Consider the following 23188-nt stretch of genomic DNA (forward strand, 5'->3'; position numbering starts at 1 on the left):
CAACAGGATAAAGTGGCACTTGGTATCGTGTTTGGTATGACAAAGTTGAGGCAGTATCTCTGGGAACGGAAATTTCAAGCGGCTACCGACCACAAACCCTTGTTGAGCCTGTTATGTGCTGGAAGTCCTATTCCGGAAACACGCTCGCCAAGGCTTCTTCGCTGGGCGTTGCTGCTGGCAGGGTACAGCTACAGTTTGAGCAATAGGCCTGGAGGCTTGCTAGCCCATGCAGATGCGTTGAGTAGACTCTCCTTGCCAACAACTGATTGCTCTCCAGGGGCGCCTGTGGAGGTATTCATGCTTGAAGGCGTCTATCCCTGTGTCCTTTCATCAAAGGTGGTTGCCGAAGTCACTGCAACAGATCCGGTGTTGTCAAGAGTTCTGCAGGATTTACTATCTGGTCATGTTCAAGAATTGACATCAGGGGGGGAGGGGGGGCATGCATGTCTCGGTTCAATGAGTTGAGTGTGCATCAGGACTGGGTGCTCTGGCGAAACCGTGTTGTGGTACCCACCAGCCTCCAAGGGGAAGTCCTCACGTTACTACACGACAGCCACCCTGGGGCCACAAAAATGAAAGCCATCGCCCGAAGTCATGTGTGATGCCCGTCGTTAGACAGCGACATCGTAACCACGGTTCAAGAGTGCTTCGCCTGCCAACAGAGACCATTGAGACCAGTGCCTACGATGCCGTGGCCGTTCCCAGATTGGGCCTGGTCAACGATCCACGTGGACTATGCGGGACCTTACTAGAATTCCTATTTTTTATTGCAATTGATGCATTCTCCAAATGGATTGAAGTTTTCCCCGTTTCATCACCTTAAGCAGAATCTACAATTGCTTGCATGCGGGTCATGTTTGCGAATCAGGGCCTCCCCGATATGGTGTCATCTGACAATGGACCCGCATTCGAGAGTGAAGAGTACCAGACATTCTTGAAGAAGAACGGCGTGAAGAGGATGCTAGTACCGCCCTATCACCCTGCTTCGAATGGTGCGGCGGACAGAGCCGTTCAAAATATGAAAGTAAAATTACAGAAAGTTAGCCCAGGGGATCTTCGTGCACAAATTGCACGAATACTGTTATCCTATAGGTCGACACCCCACGCGGTCATCGGGTGTTGCCCATCCGAGCTGTTGATGGGACGGAGGCTCAGGACTGCATTGGATGTGCTGCGGCGGGACCTAAAGAAAACAGTCCTCCAGAAACAACTCGCTAAGAAGGTGCAGTACGATGAAAGAATGAAACCGAGGGTGCCAGCACAACCAGGAGACACAGTATCCACCAGGAATTTTCGGTCAGGTCCGAGCTGGATTCCCGCTGTAGTCACCAGGCACCACAATTCACCGGTGAAGCTACAATTGGATCATGGGCGACAATAGACCCGGCATCTCGACCATGTAAGGCCACAGTCGATGCTGGACCAGCACAATCGTCAGTGCTCCAGCCCTTCTACCGCACGCTCGGAACCACATTTGACTATCCTCAGGGACCGGAGGTACAACTGAGTTTTACCCGAAGCAGCGACAAGCTTGGAGGGTCAACTATTATCCGGCTAGCCCTATCAACTGGAGCCCGGTGACAACATAACATCAACATACACCGATTGCTCCCCGCCTCCTTCCTCACCTCGGCTTCGTCGGAGCACTAGGGAACGCCGTCCGATGCTTCGGTTTTCTCCTTGACCTGTAACTGCTTATATGTGTGTTAATCTGTTAAGAGGGGAGGAAGTGATGTAAATGACACCACCAGGGGGCGCACGATGCACAATAAAAAGCAGAGCACATGACCTGTGCGGTCAGTGTGCCCACGCCCCTCACAGCGGCTACGGTGACTTCATTGCCGTGCGCTATGGCCGCGGGTCCAGTAACTATAAGCAGCAAGAGAAGTTTTGCTAGCTTTTGTGGTGCTGCCTGCTATGCGTGAGATGGAGAGTATAGCATGAAGAGGCACAGCCTGGCAATGGTGGAAAGAGCTTTTCTAAACAGTTACTAGATCGACGAAAAACACTAAAATTGTACAGGCACTGTGTAATAATAAAGGACCAGACAAGGCAGCAATGTTGGTTCCTTGTAGTGAGAGTGTGTCCTGATGAAGCTGCAATTTATCCTACACTTGACAGACTTCATGTCCACGTACAGGAGAGCGTTAGTTGCAAATTGCTCAATTGAAGTGGAAGCATGCTGTCTTCGAGAAAGTGCAGTCCCAACTGTTGGAATGCAAATGCTTGTAACCACAGCAGCAATGGAAGGCACAAACCGACGAGGATGTGTAGCTTCATACAAACACACCGCTAAGTAGGCATGTGTATTCACAGTTACATAAGCAGCAACCATCTAAATGTTTTCAGCAGCCGAAGATCATCTAGCCATTGTTCTAGCCATGGCAATGCTAAAGAGAGACAATGAATAGACATTGAAGGATGGTGCTGTTTTGAACAAAGCTAGCCACTTGACCAGTGTCCTGGCTTCCTGTTAATGAGAGATGCATGCTCTTATGAATGGCTGTTTGTGCTCAGCCTCACAGTCTGTTTCACATGCACAGACAGCCCAATTTGTCACATTATAACAGCAGAAGCAATAACAATTTGTAGATCTTAATTCTATTTTGCCACTGCCATGAGCCATCTAAGTCCAATGGTGGAAGTTAAGTGAGCGGAGTTGATTAGTGGAATTATCGTGTCTCACTTGTCCTCTCATGTCAGCCACTGCTTTAGACAGTGACTCTGAAAGAACATTCTTAAATAATACTTAGTATGTTAAAAGCTACGACTTCCAAGCTACTGTCCATAACGTCATTCTTCCTGCACAATTACGATTGTTATAAATATTTATCTGCCAATAGAATACAAAATTCCTTACTTTTGGGGCTGCTGCGATGCCAACAGGCTCCGCAGCAGCGCTCGCCTTGTCCAGCAAGTGTTTGAGGCGCTTCACTAGTCTTGAGGTATTTAAAGAAAAACAATATGAAGAGAGTGTCATAGCAAAGGCACTTCAGGTAGCTGTACAGTTGGGACACTTCTGCCATATACTAGTGTGCCACAGCTTGACTTTAAAGCATATAAAAAGTTTTAGAGGGAACATAACCCATAACGGGAGGCAAGGGGTACTGACACAGAGAAATGCGACCGATTTCTCCAAGGAGCATGCATCACGTGATGACTGTGTTGCGCTGCCATGATGTATCGTGAGCGACGTAGACACTTGTGCTGCGGGACATTAACTCAGTCAGAACAAAGTCCAATTGCTCAGTGGGCGACGATGTGTCACTTGGTACTAGTTCAGTGCACATTAGCTAGCATTTGTGACTTATACCCGGCAGGTTTTCGGCCGAACATGGGCACACATGACTGCCTCTGGTTGCTCCGCAGAGTGATCAACCGTAAGTCTCGCAAACAGATGCCTGACTATATTCTTGCAGTCAATATGCGTAAAGCATTCGATAACGTGAAACAAGAGGCCATCTTACAGGAATTGGCAACCAGGTACCCTAGCCAAAGAACATACAATTGGATACGTAGCTTCCTCCAAAGCAGACCAATCGAGCTCCATGGCAAGGCACCGGGATGGAGTCCGAAGACCTATTACTTGGATAGGGGAGTGCCCCAGGGCTCCATCCTCGGACCTATGCTATTCAATTTGGCCATGACACGCGTGGCAGAAAGTCTTGAGCGAAACACTTCGGCCCGTTTTACTATTTACGCCGATGATATAACAATATGGACGGAAGCGGCGGATTATTCCGACATACAGAGCATGCAAACTGAACTACAAGCAGCGATCCTGAGCCTTAGCAACACTTTATATAACCTTGGACTGCAACTCTCGCCAGAGAAGACCGAATTGGTCAGCGTAGACGGAAAGAAAGCAACCAATGTAAACAAGCAGATAACTTTACACATCGGCCAAAGCGATATTACGTCGGCCAATGGACAAATTAGGATTCTTGGAGCACAGATTGCTAGCTGCAACAGCCCCCAGCTATGGATTCGCACACTAAAGCAAAAATGGAGACCGCTGTTGCACATGGTTAGACGAATATCGAGCAAGTATGGCGGAGCGCGTCAGAAAGCGTGCCAAGCGCTTGCAAAAGCGGCCGCGGTTGGAAGGATTCTTTACGGGGCACCCGTGTACGAATTCTCTGAACCACACCTCGGTGACATCAAAAAGTTACACAGGGCCACACTCCGTACGATCACTGGGCTACCGAAGCACACGAGGAACGAGGACCTGCTCAAGCTCGTAGCGATTCCACCCATACGGGACATAATCAGTGAAGCACGAATTCGAATGCGATCCCGGTTGGAAAACACGACCCAAAGAAAACAGATCATGGCATGGGATAAACAAGTCCATGCGAAGCCAGAGCCCGCGGAAGCGACCATAGCGCCACCATGGGAAGCACCACTGGGCATACGGAGGCAACAACGCCCTATCGCCAGACGAAACGCGGAAGCTAGAAAAATATTTGAAAAGAGATTGGAATTAAGAACGCCGCAGCACACCATTGACATCTACACGGACGCTGCAATCACAAACGACATAGCAAGCATGGCCTGGGTTAGCACATCTGCACCCCAACACAATGGCTATCACACATGTCAGCTTCCTGAGGGTGCAACCTTGCACGCTGAGCTCTTAGCTATATGGGGAGCGGTCAACACCATTCCCATTGACACGGGGACATTGTAGAGCAGAGTGTGCGAAATAATTATCGGATCCTTACTGATTCGTACGAAGCAGTGACCGAATTAACGGGGCCTACGACCGATGATGCGGTGGCCAACGACACCAGAAAAAAGCTAAGGAGAATACAGGACAATGAGACAAATGTTGAAATCCTATGGACACCGGAGCTCACCGGCACGGATGGGGGAAACGCAGCCGCTCACGCAGCTGCCGCGCAAGCGGGTCGGCTTGATTACGCGTACAGCTCCCCACACTCCATTTCCTCGCCAAACCCGCGGACCAAAATCCATACCTAAAGATATTGGCCGAAGGCTCTCCTACAGAGCACTGATGCATTACATTCGTACTAAAATAAAAGCAGACAGTAAACGGAGACTATTAGAAGCTACACCAGTACATGTGTTTGACGACAAGGGCGGGCTTACTCGCACGGAAGAGGTTTTTTTTGAATAAGGTTATGGCCAACGTTGCATACACGCCACACATACTCGAGAAATGGCACCAACCCCGACAAGCTACGATTGCGAAGGCTTATACCCGATGCACAGATTGCCAGGAGTCATGCAGAGCAGATTTGCAACACCTCATTTGGAGCTGTGCAGCTTTTTCACAAGGGAGATCCAACATTCAGCATTTACTACACGGAGACATTAGAACACTAGGAATTGCAATACAAACTAACCGTGAAACACAGAAAGCCATTGCGACATATGGCATACAAAGTGGCCTGTTTCGAGTAGTGTAGAAGGGGTCGATCAGCCCATGTGAGAGCGGCAGAACCGAACATGCAACTGAGCCTGCATAAAGCGGAAGATCCAAGACTGAGATGAAGAAGTGATGATGATGATGATATGTGGTGTTTAATGGCGCAAGGGCCAAGTATGGCCAAAGAGCGCCATGCCAAAAGGTAATTTTGACAATGTATTGTGAATGCAGTGGACAGTGGATTCATAATGTAAATGTGACATGGCTGTAAAAAGGCCTAAAACTGTCGCTATAAATGGCGTAAAATAAATAGGTACTAAAATGATGACACTGATTAGGGCATGGACGATGGCAATTGGGTTTCGTTAAAAAAAACATGATGGAACAAGACAACACATAACAATAATAGTAGAACCGCAAGAGAGCCCTTTTATTAGAAGGGCTGTTAGTAGTGTGCTAAAAATTACCTGTCCAAATGAATTTGAGAGTATCTGTTTCCAATAAAAACTGTAAGACTAATTTCATGGTAAAAAGCGGTTCATCACTAAGAAAAAATGCAGGGTGAAGAGGTGTATTTTCACGATATGCAGAAGGAAAATACTTTTTCCTCTTTGTTTCTATTGCAGGGCACTGAATAAGAACATGGATTACTGTCAGACTATTGCCGCACTTACCACAAGTCCGGGGATCGCCTCCAGTCAAGATATAAGAGTGAGTACCGTATGTGTGGCCTATCCTTAATCGGCAAAGAATTACTTCCTTGTAACGTGCTGTTTTCCCACTTATCCAGTTCCCCAGTTTTGGTTTTATTATGTGAAGCTTATTCATTACTTGTGTATCCCACTTGCCTTGCCAATGATTCCTTAATTTACGGCGTAGAAAAGGCTTTAGGTCTGTGGTAGGGATGGGAATATTTCTATCTCTGTCGCTAAAAGTTACTGATGTAGCGCTTTCGTCAGCTACTTCGTTCCCTTTTATACCTTTGTGACCGGGTACCCAGCATATGACAATCACTTGATTGCACATATATAGGGCGCACAATAAGTTATACAGCTCATTCAAAACGGAATTCTTATGTTTTTGTAAACTAATTAGTGCTTTCACGACACTTAATGAGTCTGTGAAGAGAACAGCCTTAGCGATGTTTGTGAGCCTAATGTGTTTAATAGCCGAGAGTATAGCGTATGCTTCCGCTGTAAAGATGCTTGCGTATGCGTTTAGTGTCCCAGATATTGAAAATGATGGTCCAAGAGCTGCGTAAGCAACACCATCAGCAGATTTCGAAGCATCCGTGTAAAATTCAGCACAGGAATACTTCTCCTTTAGTTCAAAAAAATGGGATTGTATGTGAGCCTCAGGCGCTCGTTTCGATATTTCTAAGAAAGATATGTCACATTGGATAGTTTGCCACTCCCAAGGCGGTGGTAACCGAGTAGGAGCCATTGGGATATTTTCTAGAAAAGGGACGCCTGTTTCTTCTGACAGTGCTTCCATTCGGAGGGACAGAGGAGGTCTGATGGCTGGGCGGTTACGGAATAGCCTGGCAGTGGACAAGTCGCTAATTGCAAAATGACATGGATGCTGAATATCTGATTTAACTTTCAAGGCGTAAGAGAAAGATAAATATGCCCTTTGTAGATGAAGAGACCATTCGTTGGATTCAACGTACAGGCTCTCTACAGGACTAGTCCTGAAGGCACCTGTAGAAAGACGGATACCCAAGTGGTGAATCTAATCTAACATCTTCAAGGCACTAGCCGTAGCAGAGTTATACACTATAGCACCATAGTGAAGGCGTGACCTTATCAAACTTTTATATATGCTCAAAAGGCATCTTCTGTCACTTCCCCAGGATGTACGGGACAAGAGCTTCAGAAGATTCATTGTCTTCATGCACTTCGCCTTCAGATATTTCAAGTGGGGGATAAATGTTAATTTAGTGTCTAATATGAGGCCCAAAAATTTATGTTCATGGCTCACTGGGAGCTGTTGTCGATTAAGGTAAATAACGGGTTCAGGAAATATACCTCTCTTGTTCGAGAAGAGAACACACGTGCTTTTTTGCGGGTTTAATTTAAACCCATTCTCGTCAGCCCACATTGACAATTTGTTTAGCCCAAGCTTTACATGTCGCTCACAGATGGAAAGACTGCATGATTTAAAACCTATTTGTACGTCATCTACATACACAGAATAAAACATTGTACGTGGTATGATAGTGTAGAGTGAGTTCATTTTTATAACGAATAGAGTGCAGCTACGCACGCCACCTTGTGGTACACCTGTTTCCTGTGTAAATAGACGAGATAGCATATTACCAACTCTGACGCGGAACGTGCGGTTAGACAGGTAACTTTGGATGACATTCAGCAAATTACCTCGGACTCCCATTTCGGCCAGGTCACGGAGAATTCCGACCCGCCACGTGGTGTCGTAAGCCTTCTCCATGTGAATAAATACTAACAAAAAGAACTGCTTGTGCACAAAAGCATCGCGAATATTCGTCTCGATGCGGACAAGGTGATCAGTTGTGGATCTACCTTCCCTGAAACCACACTGTAGGGGATCTAATAGTTTGTTACTTTCTAGAAAATGAAGGAGACGCCGGTTAACCATTTTTTCAAAGAGTTTACATAGGCAACTTGTCAACGCTATAGGTCTATAGCTGTTGACTGATGTTGGGTCCTTGCCGTCTTTTAGAATTGGAATAATTATTGCTTCCTTCCAGGCGGATGGAATGTAGCCAGCAGAGAACACAGAGTTGAAGAGTGATAGTAGTGTTTTGTGGGTTTCAGGGTGTAAGTGTTTGATCATTATATACAATATTATGTCACTTCCTGGAGCGGATTTGTTACAGCCATTGGGGAGAAGACGACGAAGGCGCTTCTGTGCACACGTATGGGAAACGGGGTCCGCTATCTTGTGTTGTTTCGGCAGGTTCCCTTGGTCCTAGGAAGGAACCGATTGCATCCTCACGTTCAACATGTCAAGCGGCATCGACGGACACCGCTCCCATCTCGGTACGTCGAGTTGTGACCGCTTTCTCGCCTGAAAACTGCCGTTAGGCATAGCTCCTGTCTGAAGTGGTCGGGGCCGGACCGGCCCACGACGCCACGCCAACATGGAAGTCGTCGTGGAGGGGACGCCCATCACCCCCGAAGACCTCGCAGATAAAGGATGGCGCACGCTGCAGCGCGACAAACGTACCCCATGCAAGTCAGCAATAAGTTCGCCCCGCGAGAAGGCGAGCACTGCCGGAGTCGTTGTTAGGCCTAACCCGGCGCGGCGTCCCAAGCACCCGAGGGAGCCCCCTATCCCTCCGCACTACTTCAAAGTGGTGTTGCGAATCAGCGGTGGTTTTAATGTGTCCGGACAACGCCCATCAGCCATCATGGAGGCATTGTGTGTTTCCACGGGACTGTCAAAGCAAGCTTGCGGCAAGGACATGGTACGTTTGGACGCCGTCGGCAACTTCGTTGTCGTGGGTACCGAGGATGGGGACCGAGCCGACAGTTACGCGACGCTATCGACGCTAAAGGTGGGAAGTCAAACCCATCCGATTAATGCTTACTTCCCAACTGAAGATCAAGGGAAAGGCATTATTCGCCAAATTCCTCCGCGCCACACCCAACAGCAAATTCAGGAGAATCTGTCCTACAACGGCATGAATTCCGACATAGTGGGATTCCGCCGTCTAGGCGAGTCCGAAACCGTCCTGCTGGTCTTCAGGAGACAGGAAGTTCCTCATTACGTCATGTACGGCGGGGCATGGCACCGATGCAATTTATTCCGGCGCAGAGTACAAGCCTGCTTGATTTGCTACCAGACCGGGCATCGAGAAGACGTCTGTCCGAATCGAGGCACGACCAAGAAGTGTAGAGAATGCGGAGCATCCGACACGACCGACGGGCACGAGTGCACGCCGCATTGCCTATTGTGCGGCAAGAGCCACGTCACGGGAAGCCGGGAGTGCCGGAAGAAGTTTGAGACCCCTTTCATCATCCGCCAGCGTCGACGCCAGCGCCGCGATCGGCAGGCTCGAGAGCGGGAAGAGCAGCTTCAATCACCGCACCCACGGGGCGACGACCACCGCAGCCGGTCTAGGGAGAGGCGCTCGTCGTCAGTCTCCTTCGCGGACGGAGAGTCGACCGGTGACGGCGGCGCCACGGCCGGAAGACGTCGGTCAACCAGCCGGGGTCGAAGCCGGAGCCGAGGTCGGAGCCGGAGCCGCTGCGGCCGGTCGAGATCGCGGAGCGCCCCGAGGCAGCAGCCGGGGGGCCAAGCCAACCGTGGAGGCCGGGGCCAACAGCAGCATCAGCAACGAAACCAACAAGGAGCCCAATCACATGTGACGTCCCAAAGAAACTGGGCCAGCATAGTGGCAGGGAGGGGGAGTGAGGTGCATGCCGAAATAGTTACACTTGATACAGTTAAGACTCTACAGCAAACCATCCAAAACATGCAGACAAAGATCGCACAACAGGATACAAAGATTCGCGCCTACGAGAGGGGTTGCTTCCCACAACCAATGGACAGGGACCGACACCCTAGCACGACAACCAGCGCCCTATCAGTTCCCTCACCGACTTCGGTGCCTATTAGCATACCAACAACTACCGAAAGTGAAGAGTCCGATATGGACTCCCAGGGTCCACCGAACAAACGAAAAGCCAGCCTCATTCACAGGACTCCCACTACAGCCCCAATTGAGGACGCAGACCTAATGAAACGCGTAGAGCAACACGTTGAAAGCGTGGTCAACGCGGCCATGGACGCCATCCTCCCTGCGATTTTTGAACGCTTCCAGCAGTTAGAGAACCGCATGATGGTACTCGAACAGAACCACAACACCCTAGCCGCACAGGTCGCACAAATCGCGCAATACATCCCAAAATTAGCGCCCGTCCAGCCGGAGCAGACTCTCCCTTACCCCGCGGTCGTTCCTCAGGTGGCACCCGTCAGCGCAGGGGTGGTCCTCTGCCCTTCCCGCCTGGACCTGGCCGTCCACACGCTCCCCAATAATCAACATGGCTGTAACAACCAATAGCACCTATCACGTTTGGCAGTGGAACTGCCGCGGATTCAAAAAGAAGGCCAACCTTCACCAGCATGTTAATAACCCGGCACAGCAAGAATCCTACAAACCTGATATCATAGCGGTACAAGAAGTCAACATGGAAGCCGGCCTCTCCTTTTACCGGGCTTTCCATTGCCGTAACAACTCCAAGAAAGTCACTACGGTCGTTCGCCGAGAACAGGTGACGGCGATCCACGACATCGAAACTTCTCCCCCCTCGGGCATCCCCCACGTTTTCGTGGAGATCATCCCGACGCGCCCGTCAGATCCCAGCTTATTCATCCTCAACGAAGCCCGAAGCTCGAAGCTCGATGCGCTTTTTCGCTCGGCCCTCAAAGTCAGCCGCGACTGCCCCCTGCTCATCGTTGGGGACTTCAACGCCGGTCATACTCTGTGGGGATAGCTGGGCGACACCCGCAAGGGTAGACATCTAGCAGAAGCCGCGCAAGAGTTGGGCCTCACGCTAATCAACGATACTATCACCCGCACCAGAATCGGCAGCCGAGGTCACGTAGACACTAACCCGGACCTGACGTTCGTCGTCCACTCGCAAGACTACGCCTGGACGAACACCGACGAAACTCTGGGAAGCGACCACTGCATCCTTCACACGGAAATCTATGCACGCGGCAAGCGTCGGCGGAAGCATCGCTTCTCGGTTACAAACTGGGACGAATTCCACGAGTCTAGAAGAATGCGAGCCAGTGAGGGATCCATCGCCAATATCTCATCCTGGACGAGCCAACTCCTGGCCGACGTGGAAGAGCATACGGAACATCTTGACACGGAAGACGCCCCGGAAACCTCCAACGTCGACAGCAGGCTGCTCCACATGTGGCAGGCAAGATCGAGCATGCTCCGGCGTTGGCAACAGCAGGGGAAAGATAACCAAGCCCTAAAAGAAAGAATCACTAGACTCGACGCAGAGATCTCCGATCACGCGACCGAGGTCACCCGGCAGCAATGGTACCAAATATGTGATCGCATGAGGGGACGCCTCAGCGCAGCTTGGACGTGGCACCTCCTACGCCACCTCCTGGACCCGGACACCACCAGGGCCGAAGGCATAAGAAACATGGCCAAGTTAATCCACAGGCATGCTCAGGACCCGGGGGCGTTCCTGGCCGAGATGCGAGACAAGCACATCGGCCCGCAACTCAAGACATCGTTACCTGCGGCCTACCAGGGCCGGCCGAACGCGCACATAGACGAAGACATTACGTTCGCTGAGGTGTCGGCAGCCGCCTACAAGCTGCGGACGAACTCGGCGTCGGGTTCGGACCGCGTTACCAACAAGATCCTACGCAACCTGGACGAGGCCGCAATGGAGCAGCTCACCGAGTTCATGAACGAAAGCTGGAAGACGGGCGCCATCCCGGAAGAGTGGAAGACGTCAACGATCGTCTTTATACCAAAACCAGGCAAACCACTCAATGCGGACAACCTCAGGCCGATTTCACTCACATCATGCGTCGGCAAACTGATGGAGCACGTGGTCCTAGACCGTCTCAATGAACACGTAGAAGATGGGGACGAGTTCCCCCACTCTATGTTTGGTTTCAGACCGCACCTGTGCTCCCAAGATGTGCTCCTTCAGTTAAAAAGGCAGGTGATGCAACCCGAAAGTCCGGCGGACGCTCGCCGATTCCGGTGCCTCCTGGGCCTCGACCAGAAGAAGGCCGACAATGTCGCCCACGCAGCGATGCTCGAGGGCCTCACCCAACTGGGTGTCGGAAACCGAGCATACCAATACGTTCGAAACTTTCTCACCGACCAGAAGTGCCGGATCAGATTCGGCGAACATGAAACTGAATTTATAGAGCTGGGGAGCCGAGGCACGCCGCAGGGATCAGTCATCTCCCCTTTTCTCTTTAACGCGGCGATGCGCGGGCTCCCGGAACTGCTGTGCTCTATCTCTGGGCTTCACCACAGCCTCTACGCTGACGACGTGACGTTATGGGCAGCGGCGGATGATCCACAAACTCTTGAAGAGATCATGCAACGCGGCATCGACGTCGTACAAGCTTATGCGGAGTCGAGGGGCCTGACGTGCTCACCGGAAAAATCCGAATACCTCCTGATCAAGCCCGGCAGGAGCAGCTGTCCCAGGGGATTACCACGGAGAAGGCGCTTCCTTGAACTTAAGGTCGGAGAACTTACCATCCCGGAGCGCCCCAGTATCCAAATATTGGGACTAGACTTTCAGAACACGCTGCGCTGCGGGCTCATGTTAAAGAAACTCCAGAGGGCGACCAACTACACACTACAGCTCATTCGCCGGGTGGCTAATCGGCACCACGGCATGGGCGAGGGCGATCTGCTTCGACTTGTGCAGGCATACATAACCAGCAGAACCATGTACTCGACACCATATGTCAAACTCGCAGCCACGGACTTAGCCAAATTAAACACCATGATGTCGCGTCACTTCCTGACATCACATCAGCGGCGCATCCTTCGGGAATGTTTTCTTGTTTTTTGTTTCGTTTACTTTCGCTGTTTGCAATTTGATCTTTTATTATGTGTTTATATTTGTCCTCACTGCTCTTGCTCACCCTAAGCTGAAATTAAGTACTTCCTTTTTCGCTTGTATATGTTCTGAATGGGCTTGGGTTCTATTTTTATTCCTACCCTCTACTGTGCCACATCGCACAACTATACTTCATGTTTGTTATTAATGCGGAAGCATTATATGGCTTAAGACGCGGAAAATCCCGCATTGTCGGTGTTCGCGCGACCCCAGTGGTATAAAAAGTCAAGTGAGCCAATCGAGGCAATTGATAACGTCGATTTATTAAAGTTTATTAAGGCAATGTCAATTAAGACAGTGAATTAAGGCAGTTTTAATTAAGCTACAGCTCATTACGGCACACGAACCCACACCATTGGTAGTAGCCGGACCCTCGGCCATTGGTTTGATGTTATAGTGAAATTAAATAGTCAATTAAGATGGAGTTCATTAAGGATTTCGGACTCACGACCTTTGGTGGGAGTAGAGCCCACGACTTTTGGTGTTAATTAGGGCAAAGTTAAATTAAGACGACTGAAAGTGCGTAGGCATCACGAGGTGGTGGCAATGCTTTCGCATTGGGAAAACTAAAGGCCCCTTCAAACTTATTGTTTCACTTTTAACCACTGCAGGCTTGGCTGCCAATGGGCAGCAGTACAGTATGAATAAATAAATTCAGTGCTCAAGCTATTCCAGGCTGCCCAATCGCATTGTGTTCCCGAGTCGTATCCCACTCCATAGGCATTCCTCATACGTCTGAGAAAAAAAAAAAGTATTCGCAAGCGAATACCAATTTACACAGCTAAAACCGCGCATAAAACCCGTAACAAATACTGCTCTAATGCGACACAAGTACGCGGCGACAGAAAATCATTTAACAAAAAAGAATAAACAGCTAAACCATATGCCGAACACGCGCGCACGCTTCGCCAGCCCGCAGCCAGGCGGCCGAGCGCCGCGTCGTAGCACGAGGACTGCTCGCAGCGCCGCCGCCACAGTCATTCGAAAACAGTACTCGCTCCCTTCGGCGGACGGTAGACTAGCCAATATTCTAGGGACCATACATGCGCATTGCTGTAGTGTTCCTTGCAGGGGACGTGCAGTCTATTAGAAGTTTGTGCATTCCTATTTTACATTTACTCGCACTGCTGTAAGCGAGGCACCCGCACACTAATAAACATTACATGAAAGTAGACACATGACAAGTCATTTAAAAGAACCAAGATGTCTTCCGATGGCGTGGGTGACCAAGTCAAAACTTATTTTGTCTACCGTTACCAGTGGCGGAAACGATCGCGCATATCTCAAGGGCTACGCATGAAGGTATGCCCTTCATAAGCCCAGGACAAAACACACAGGAGCGCTAATATAGGTGCTAATGCACATGAATTCAGCGGAATAACACATGTGAGTCCCGGTATCCTGAGTATGAAGTTACAGAACCCAGGCTATTAAACCTAGCCTACACTTTCCTCTCAAGTTAGCAGTAAACACCAACCAGTGCTAGACGCGCTTAGTGTTTCGGAGCAACTTTGGCGCAATCCACGGCATATTTTTTTATGGTTTCAAAGCAGCAAGTAGAATATGTAGCACTTGGTCACTATTGGTGCAACTCTACCACCCCTGTACATGCGAAGACTAGCACAAGTGCATTTACATTGTTTTTTGAAGTATACCACACCTTCAAAGCCATTTTAGTCTGTTTTGTCTGCTTCAGAAAATACATGTATAGCAGCACTTTTCACGAGCTTTCCCATGCCAAAAATACATGACAGATGAGTGGGTCATTGTGAAGTGGTTAGCAGCTGGCAGCAGTCACTATTTAAAGATTGAAACATTCTATATCAATGGTGAACACCAATGGTATTAAAATATAGCTGCAAACAAAAACGTCCAATTAGTGGTTCCAAGAGATGAGTTTCATACATAGTAGGACTTTGCTTTAAACAGATGTAGGTATGTCTCAACGATCCCACATTTTACTTAACATAACCTAACGTGGCAAGGAACGAGAAGTTATGAATGAAATAGTTTTATGGAAACGTAAACATCCATCAGGTTAAAAACGGCACATGCAATCAATTAAAGAAGAAAGGCATGCCGGTACCCTGAATTACACTCCAAGAAAGCAAGCAAACAGATCACCTGTAAGTTGTTAGTTTACAAGTTGCAAAAACATGGAAGCTCAGTTACTTGGAAATTTCTTATTTAAAGTAAGAACTGACATTTACCTTCGCACCAGTTGCTGGGCTGTCAGTCTCGACAGTTTCGAGTGCCAGCCTATTTCTTTTTCGTTCCGTGGAAGCCTGACTCCCTGTAAGCATGCAAACACACAACAATGCAAGTTACAATGATAGTGGACGGTTTGCTGGTGCACAAAAACAAATGCCCTTCTTTGGAATATGTTAAATACTATTGTTTCTGGCTGACAATTTCTGGGCTATTCCGTTCATTTACTTCATAAGAAGCTGTGAACATGTTACACAGTAAGCAGCATATAACAGGCAGGTCTTTAATGGTGCATGTTAAAACGTGCTGGCACCAATTATCAACAAAAAGCATCTACAATGAAGTGGGCACTTGCTGCTACCGGCTGCATAAGACAAATGCTGCAAACGTTAAAAATTTCTAAACTAGTAGCCTTGTAGACAAACATCAAGAATGAATCAGGTTGTAAGGTACAGTTCTTTCTACACACAAATAATCCCTGTGCCAGTCATATGCGATGTTTAAGTAAATCGCTGGCAGGAAGGCAAAAATTATTGCATAAAATTTGCTTAAGAACTGAACTGCACATGAGGAGAAAGTTTTACCATTTTACAGACTTTCGCCACTTCATGGGAAATATAGGTAAATGTATGCGTTCTGGCCTACCACTCAGCTTCTATGTGTTCTGGCCTACCACTCAGCTTGCCTATTCACCTAGCACGTGCAAACCTGAATTGACATGTAACCCTTGCACGTGCTAACTAATTGGTAGAAAGTGCTACAGCTCTGATCAGCATGGCTTAAAAGAAAAAAAAAAGCAGGTAGAAGATTACATTTGGGTAATGGTTTGCGGCTGCCAAGAAGCCAAGCGGCCGCAAGACTTAGCAAAACACGGGAGATGCGAAAACCGACCTGCTGCACAAATACACGAGGTCAGACAAATACAAAATGACAGGACGCGACACCAATTGCAAAATTCTTCAAAATGCCAATCGCCACGTGCGCAACAATTAAAATCCATAATAAAGGTTTCTTTTTTGTTCTAACCCCTCGCGTGCCAACATAAGGGCACCAAAACGGCAAAGTTAGCCAAGCACAGTAAATTCTCCAGCAGTGAAAGTGAAATCATTCCAAGATTTCCTCGCACTTAGCCTGCAGTGTGGTAGGTGCACGCATCACACCACACGTTTAAGTTCTGCCTAAATTCGCTTACCGGGGCTATAACGTTCTACGGCTTTTTGTAGTTCAACTTACCGATAGCTAGAATCCTGGCTGGTGCTGGTGGCTTTCCAGGCTGTCACACGACGCCCACAATGACCCCTGAAACTTTTCCAGTGCGCTGGCCGGGTCCCCAAGCAGCTCCATCCCGATGGCGACATCGCTGATTCTCTTCACTGGATACACGTCCCACGTGTCCTCACTCTCCCATTTTACGAGGACGTGCTTCATGGTGCCGTTGTCAAATGTCAAACGCAGTAAACTACGCGGACAGACATTGAGAATCATGCTGGTAGTACCCATCTTTTATGCGCTTTCCAGTTAAAGAAGACTGGATTGGATTGGGTAAACCTAAATATTGAACGACCGGCGGCAGCGCAAAACCGTGATAATTCGACATTATTTTTTGTTACACTACCAAAACTGTCTCTGAAAATTGCGATGTGGACATCACCTCTCTTACGCGATTCTTTTTTTTTTTTTGCTCAGTCATTGTTGAAAAGGTAGAAACAAAGTAGAAAGTAAAAATATTTTCAGCAAGCACGCTTTCATTACCCAAGCATAGCCAAGCAAGCACCATCTAAAGGACACCTGTAGAGTGTACCAGAAAGGGGCAGTGGGTCCAGCGGACGACTTGGCAAGCGCCAAGGGTGATGCAAAAAAACGCTGCAGTAGTGGCGGCGCTGCCGTTGCCTTACTGTGAAGCTCCTGCGGTTTCGGTAGCGTCCATTGGCTGAGACAACCTTACGGGCCATGTCACGGGCTTAGAGCCGTCGTCTGCTCGACGCACCGTCACTGCTGCGTGCTCATCGCTTCCGTCGCTCTTTCTCCATTTTATTGGCTACATATCGGTGGGGAATAAAATCACTGTTTCCGCCACCGAGTGTTAAAACTATATGCAGCAGATTGAAACGCCCGTCACAGCTCCATGCAGCTGCGGGACTCCGACGCGACAAGCATCCGGCCGGGGCGCAGGGCCGCGCTTTCAGCTGAAGGAGATGGTGACACCACTGATTTTTTCAATAAAAAAAGCCTCCGCGGGGAGGCCGCGCTCGACCCACTTCCCCTTCTAGGACAATCTGCCATCTGTATATATACCCTCTGTACCATGTCCGAGCGCTGGATACGTTGGACTTCTGCCGGAGGTAGAGGTGCTTGCCGTGCTGGAATTCAGTGTTTTGCGGAAGAGTAAGTATCTGCGGAGATGCCTAAAAGAAGGAGATCCAAGCAGTATCTATATGAAGCTGTAGTAGGCGTCCCGGCCCGCACGAAATGTAGAAGGAAAGCCGCTGAATCGTAAAGCCAGGTTGTCCCTGACGAACTCAGCAGTGGTACTGACAGTTCTGAGAGCGACGAGAACACGCTAGGTCAATTACGCCAAGAACGGGCACTCGCTTCTGTAACATCAGCAGCCAATCCACACTACCGGTCGAACTTTCACAAAGACTGCTTGCACGAACGCAGCCTAAACAGCCGAGTGTGTTCAGAGAGCGATGACGGTGACGTTGCAAGCTCGAAACCACAGGACTGCAGTTACGGGGCAGCTCATCGACTGATGACGAGGACAGCGACCAAGGAGCGGAGGAGTGATCGAGTTATGCCTTTGAGGCATTAAAGATTAGCACTACGGCACCCCACTGTAATTACTCCCTGCGTACAGTGTACACATTAAGGGCAAAATTGTCATCCACTCGACTGTAGCACGAACCTACAAAGAAAATGCATGCAGATTTCTCAGAAGAAAACTTCGTAATTGAGTAAAAAACTTGGACTGGAGAAGGACAAATTTTTCTTCAATTACGTAGCTTTCTTTTTTTTTTGAAAAATACGTATGGGTTTCTTTTTTTGTAGCGCATGCTACGTTCGGGTGGATTGAAATCTTCCATTTCATAACGCTTCCTCCACCTTGCGCGATTGATTTGCCATAGTGTAACGAATAAAACATCAGCGCCGCGCAAAAAGCACGGGGCGCATGCTTACCATGCAACTTGTAGCGGAAGATAGGCACATTGCTCACGCAGATTATACCTATGCCTTCTACAAATAATAGGTGCGCCTTGTGGCGCTTGCGCTGTTGGTACAAAGTAAATATCATTTGCTGGTGGTTGCGTTTCTCAAGCAGCAAAATATTCAAAGCGTGTCGCATTTCTCACATTCCGAAAACCTTTCTGGGCCTGTGTCGGCGCTGCGTCAATTCTTGCGCAGTAGTGTGAGAAAATTAATTTTACTCACATGTCACGGTCGCCCTGCGGGTACGTAGGGCAGTTGACTCGGTGCCAGCTAACATCCGCTCCGGGTATTCCAAGGCCATATCGCTTGTTTTCGCCTGATCGAAGGAGCAAAAAAAAAAAAAAAAAAAAAAAAAAAAACCCGCAAAAAAAATACACGTATTTAGGCAGGCAAGTCGGTAGCTCGCTGCGTAGGGTACACTTATAAATGCGCATGCGTCAATCCGGTCAGGAATGCCAGCATTGTAAAATAGCAACTCGAACTGTTCTTGCCCTTGTATATTTTGTGTTGATATCAGCTCATGTCCTTGCGCTAATGACGCTCGTCGGCAGGCTGTCCACACTGAAATTTATTATTCTAACTTAAAAATTTCGGTACCCGTACACGATGCAAGCGCTCTTGCATCGTGTCCGGATACTAGCTCGACGGCTGCAGTACAACGCGACCGTTGGTGCATGCATAATACGCTTCAGGTCCTGTCACGGCTTGTCAACCGTTCGCCGTCGGCACGAAGTCGTCGAACAACAGCGAAGGACACACAGTAGGGAGAAAGATTAAAAAAAAAAACTTATAGACCGACAACGACACACAATTTAAACGAAACACGAAAAACACCAGAACACTAACACACATGCACTTAATCTAGATCAATGATGAACCCAAAAGAAATACAACGAACAGTGAACATTGAAATTAACACTACGCAAAACACACTTAACGGTGGTCAACTAAACAAAGTTCAAAAGAAAATAAATGATGGCATACACATGGCCGGGCAGCAACAGTAAGTCCATAAAGCGTGGAGTCGACACCAGAGCTTTCCCGAAGAACGCTGGCAAGCCGATCTCGTTGCGGTGGATGCGATTGCTGGGCTAGGTTTCCCGGGAGTCTAGGTCTGACGTCTTCCCCGGAGCAGGTTGCGCTAACTTCAGGGGAACTACCGTGAGCTTCGTTGCAGCCGATGGTTCGTCGTCTCTTAAGTCAACTAGTCACTCGCAGTTCAGACGCGGCTAGGCGATACTGGACGACACTAGCTCCTTGACCCTGTTCAGTAGATTGTAGGCTCAGCTTCTAGACTGCCCAGCTCGGTCTAAAACCTGCGTTTAAATAACTTGTCTTTTCCCTAGTTGCCTATGTTGGGGAACGGCAGATATCCCCCAATTGTATGTCGGCTCTTCCCTAGGTCGTGGCCACGGCCCTTTAATTAGGGCCGAGGGAACGGGTGATTAACCCCTGCTGTTAGGGTTCGCGCACTTGTATTGCACCACACACACACACACACTTGACTCCGTAGCGGGCCTCTATTGTTCGTTCACAAACTTCATGGACAAAGGATTGCACAGAGACGCCGCATATTTCGGTGTATCCGCACCCCGGCCTTCTTAGCAAGCTTCTCAATGCACGCGCGGGGCAGCGAATACGCAGGGGTTCCTACAAAAAGCCGTCGGGGCGTCACGGTCGCGCTGACGACAAAAAGACAATAGAGAGTTTTAGAATAGGGGCCCCAATAGTTTGGGGCCCCAAAGAGCTTTGCGGTTGTTAGCGTTGGGGCACGCAGGAGTGAAGAGTTTTAGAATAGGGTTTTACGTTTGCGAATAGCGTCTTGCGCTGACAGCGCCACTACGGCGTCAAAGAAAAGCTATTAGAAATAATTAAACGAAATATACCATTTTATGATAGGAATAGTAATTTTTACTTGCGTGTATTCGCGTTTAACTACAATTTAGAGGTTATTCCCTAAGCAGCAAAAAAATTGTTTGAACTTAGTTTTGAACAAACGGTCTTTACGTGCCTTCACCAGCCAAGATTAGCCGTGTTAGGCCTACGAGCTATAAAATCCACAATCGAATTCGGAATCAGCGGCGTCTAATGAATCAATCTTCATAACAAACGTTAGTTGAGAGAAAGCGATAACCGCAGTCACTGCTCCTAGCTTGCGAACTTCACGCGTTACCACGAATCGAAGCCAGTTTAGTGCTAGGTTAGAGCCGTCGCTTCAATGGGTGCCGCCATGTTTGCTGACGCAAAGCTTTTGGGGACGCTATTTGGGCTCCCGCTAAATCGGTGAAATAGCGTTCCCAACGCAAAACCCAAACGCAGTTTGCGTCTCGCGCATGCGCAGTGGCTTCGACGCTATTTCTTTGGGGCCCCAAAACGTTTGGGGCCCCTATTCTAAAGCTATCTAATAATCTCCAAACCTACCTTCGACTTCTCTCGGCCGCTTGCCCGAGTGGCCGGCAATAACCGCCTTGCTCGCCGGTTCCTATTCCTACCACCTTTTGGCGCCCGTTGATCGGTGCTTCGCCGAATCGAATAATGCCGTACCGTGACAGGTCCATATTTAACGACGTGACAATTGCTGCGGCGCGACTGCTAAGACTGCGCAAACTAAGCAGGGATGAGAACTATCTGCCGTACCGCTACCGCCGCCGTCTAGTAAAGTGCTTCTGGGCTTGTGGTTGGTGCTCCTGGGTCGGTGGTTACCTTAAACGCGCTTTCCGTAGCAAAAGCACTTAGCGGCCGTTTCTGCGGCGAGCGTCGGCGTAACCGTGCGAACGAGCACAACGATAAGAGCGAACGCGGCGCGCAGCGCAGGATGACAAAAACGGCGAGAGCGAAGTGGCGTGTTACAAATTCGGAGAGGAGGGCATGGCTAAAGGGTGAGGAGGTAAGTGGAGTGGCGGCGGCGACCAGACATGCTGCGACCAGCGTGAAACAAAGCGCTGGCGTGGAATTCCGACCCCCTGCGCATGAGCTAGTTCGCCTGTGGCGCCGCTAGAGACTGCTCCGCGACAGCCACACGTTCCTGTGTTCACGCTTTCTTCCGGATGAATGAGCGACGCAGCCGGTGGCCATGCTTCGTCTGATGCTGCTGCTAACGGTGGATCCACACGACGGACGGCTCCGCGATAATCGGTCCCGCGGACGCTGCATCCAGACGACCGACGGAGTGAGCAGACGACCGCGCCGGAAACAATAAAGATGGCGGCACCGCCCGAAGCGACTGCCGTCCGCCTCGAACCTGTCAAGTCGTCGTCGTCCACTGTGTATCCCGTAACTTCCAAACTGAGGCTTGTATTTGGTTTAAATTTGTGTCCAGAAGATTCGACGGCAAAGTATTCGTGATGAGTGGGCACCGTTTCCGAAAGCCATACTCAAATTCTCGGCGTGTAGGCTTAAGCTGGAACCGCATGGTGCGTTTTCCGCGAGCTAAAAACGTGAGGCGCGGCGAACGCCCGCGTTGCCGCCGACGCGCGAGCACCCGCACGAAAAAGGGGAGCGGCGCTTTCGCGTCGCGTTTTCCGGGTTGTCAGACAAGACAACTCGCAACGACATGAATTGTCTCTGTTACCGCATATACAATATGCCCTTAAACTTACAGAACACTACAATAAAAGTAATGTTAGTGTAATTAAAAAGCGAAATTTTCTTCCGAAGTGTATTTATCAAGCTTAATTTCAAGTAGCAAGTTTGTGTGCCAAACTGCGACTATGTACCTTTCGCATGCTGAGAGGCCGCTGCTTGTATACAACTTCACAGAAAATGGAGTCTCGGCCGCTTACTGCTGAGCAGAAGAGATCGCTACTATTAAGGGGGTTGAGGGCATCTGCTATACCGTATACGTTGAGGGTATCTGCTATAGCTCGCCAAGCCTGGTCACGTTTGATGTTCTTGTAATTGCGGTCGCGTACGTCCCACAGGACGCGACGCTTCTCTACTTCAGTTTCGCCCGCCGTGGTTGCTTAGTGGCTATGGTGTTGGGCTGCTCAGCAGCAGGTCGCGGGATCGAATCCCGGCCACGGCGGCTGGGATGGGGGCGAAATGCGAAAGCACCCGTGTACTTAGACTTATTTGCACGTTAAAGAACCCCAGGTGGTCGGAATTTCCGGAGTCCTCCACTACGGCGTGCCTCATAATCAGAAAATGGTTTTCGCGCTTAAAATCCCATAATTTCATTCCCACTTCATTAGGGCCTTGTTGAAGGTTGTTTTGTTCATTTTAGGTGAACACGATGCGCGAACGAAATCACGGTAGCACGTTTTTTCTTTGACGCACGCGCCAGTTCTGCCGAGAAAAAAAAAAATGCGCCAAGGAGGTTCCGTCGAGATGCGCAGAGAGTAGGGCCATCTGGTGGCAGAACCAAAAAAAACCAAAATGCCACGTGACTTACCTGAACTCTGATTGTCGGACGCGCCGCGATACGCGTTTTTTTTTTTATGCGTTGCATATTGCAATCACTCAGTTCAGCCCTTGGGCGCGGCAGGGCAGCCACCATTGACCTTTAGCGCAACCACGTGACGTGACGTCAGACAGCCGGAGGGAAAGCTGGGCCCCAACTCGCGCGGTCGCGCGCGGCCGCAGCCACCACCTGACTCCCGCTCCTCCCGCTAGGGGTGCTGCGCCGGCGCGTGACGTCACGGACCGCGCAATATGCAACGCGCGCAATATGCAACGCATTCTTGGCTTAACCAAGCTAAGCCTGGCCATCTTTTTCTACTCCGAGCAGCAGCACGCGGCGGCGCGATTCCGTGACGGATCATGCTGGGCACGCGTC

General features: G+C 49.4%; 1 protein-coding gene across 5 annotated transcripts in view; it reads right to left on the reverse strand.

Moving 5' to 3' along the window:
* LOC126540307 (uncharacterized) overlaps positions 1–23188 on the reverse strand; it is a 73751-nt gene that overhangs the window by 44250 nt on the left and 6313 nt on the right. For 2 of the 5 annotated variants that reach the window (XM_055075947.2, XM_055075946.2), the window contains exons 2-3: positions 18637–18730; positions 15210–15292 (exon numbers count right to left, since the gene is read on the reverse strand). In XM_055075947.2, the coding sequence (XP_054931922.1) occupies positions 15210–15292; positions 18637–18730 (177 nt within the window). Of the gene's footprint in view, positions 1–15209; positions 15293–16440; positions 16667–18636; positions 18731–23188 lie in introns of all 5 variants that reach the window. The other 3 variants (XM_055075948.1, XM_072286605.1, XR_011892882.1) reach the window with 2 other exon arrangements.

The sequence above is a fragment of the Dermacentor andersoni genome, chromosome 2 (assembly GCF_023375885.2).
Source record: "Dermacentor andersoni chromosome 2, qqDerAnde1_hic_scaffold, whole genome shotgun sequence".
Taxonomy (NCBI): Eukaryota; Metazoa; Arthropoda; class Arachnida; order Ixodida; family Ixodidae; genus Dermacentor; species Dermacentor andersoni.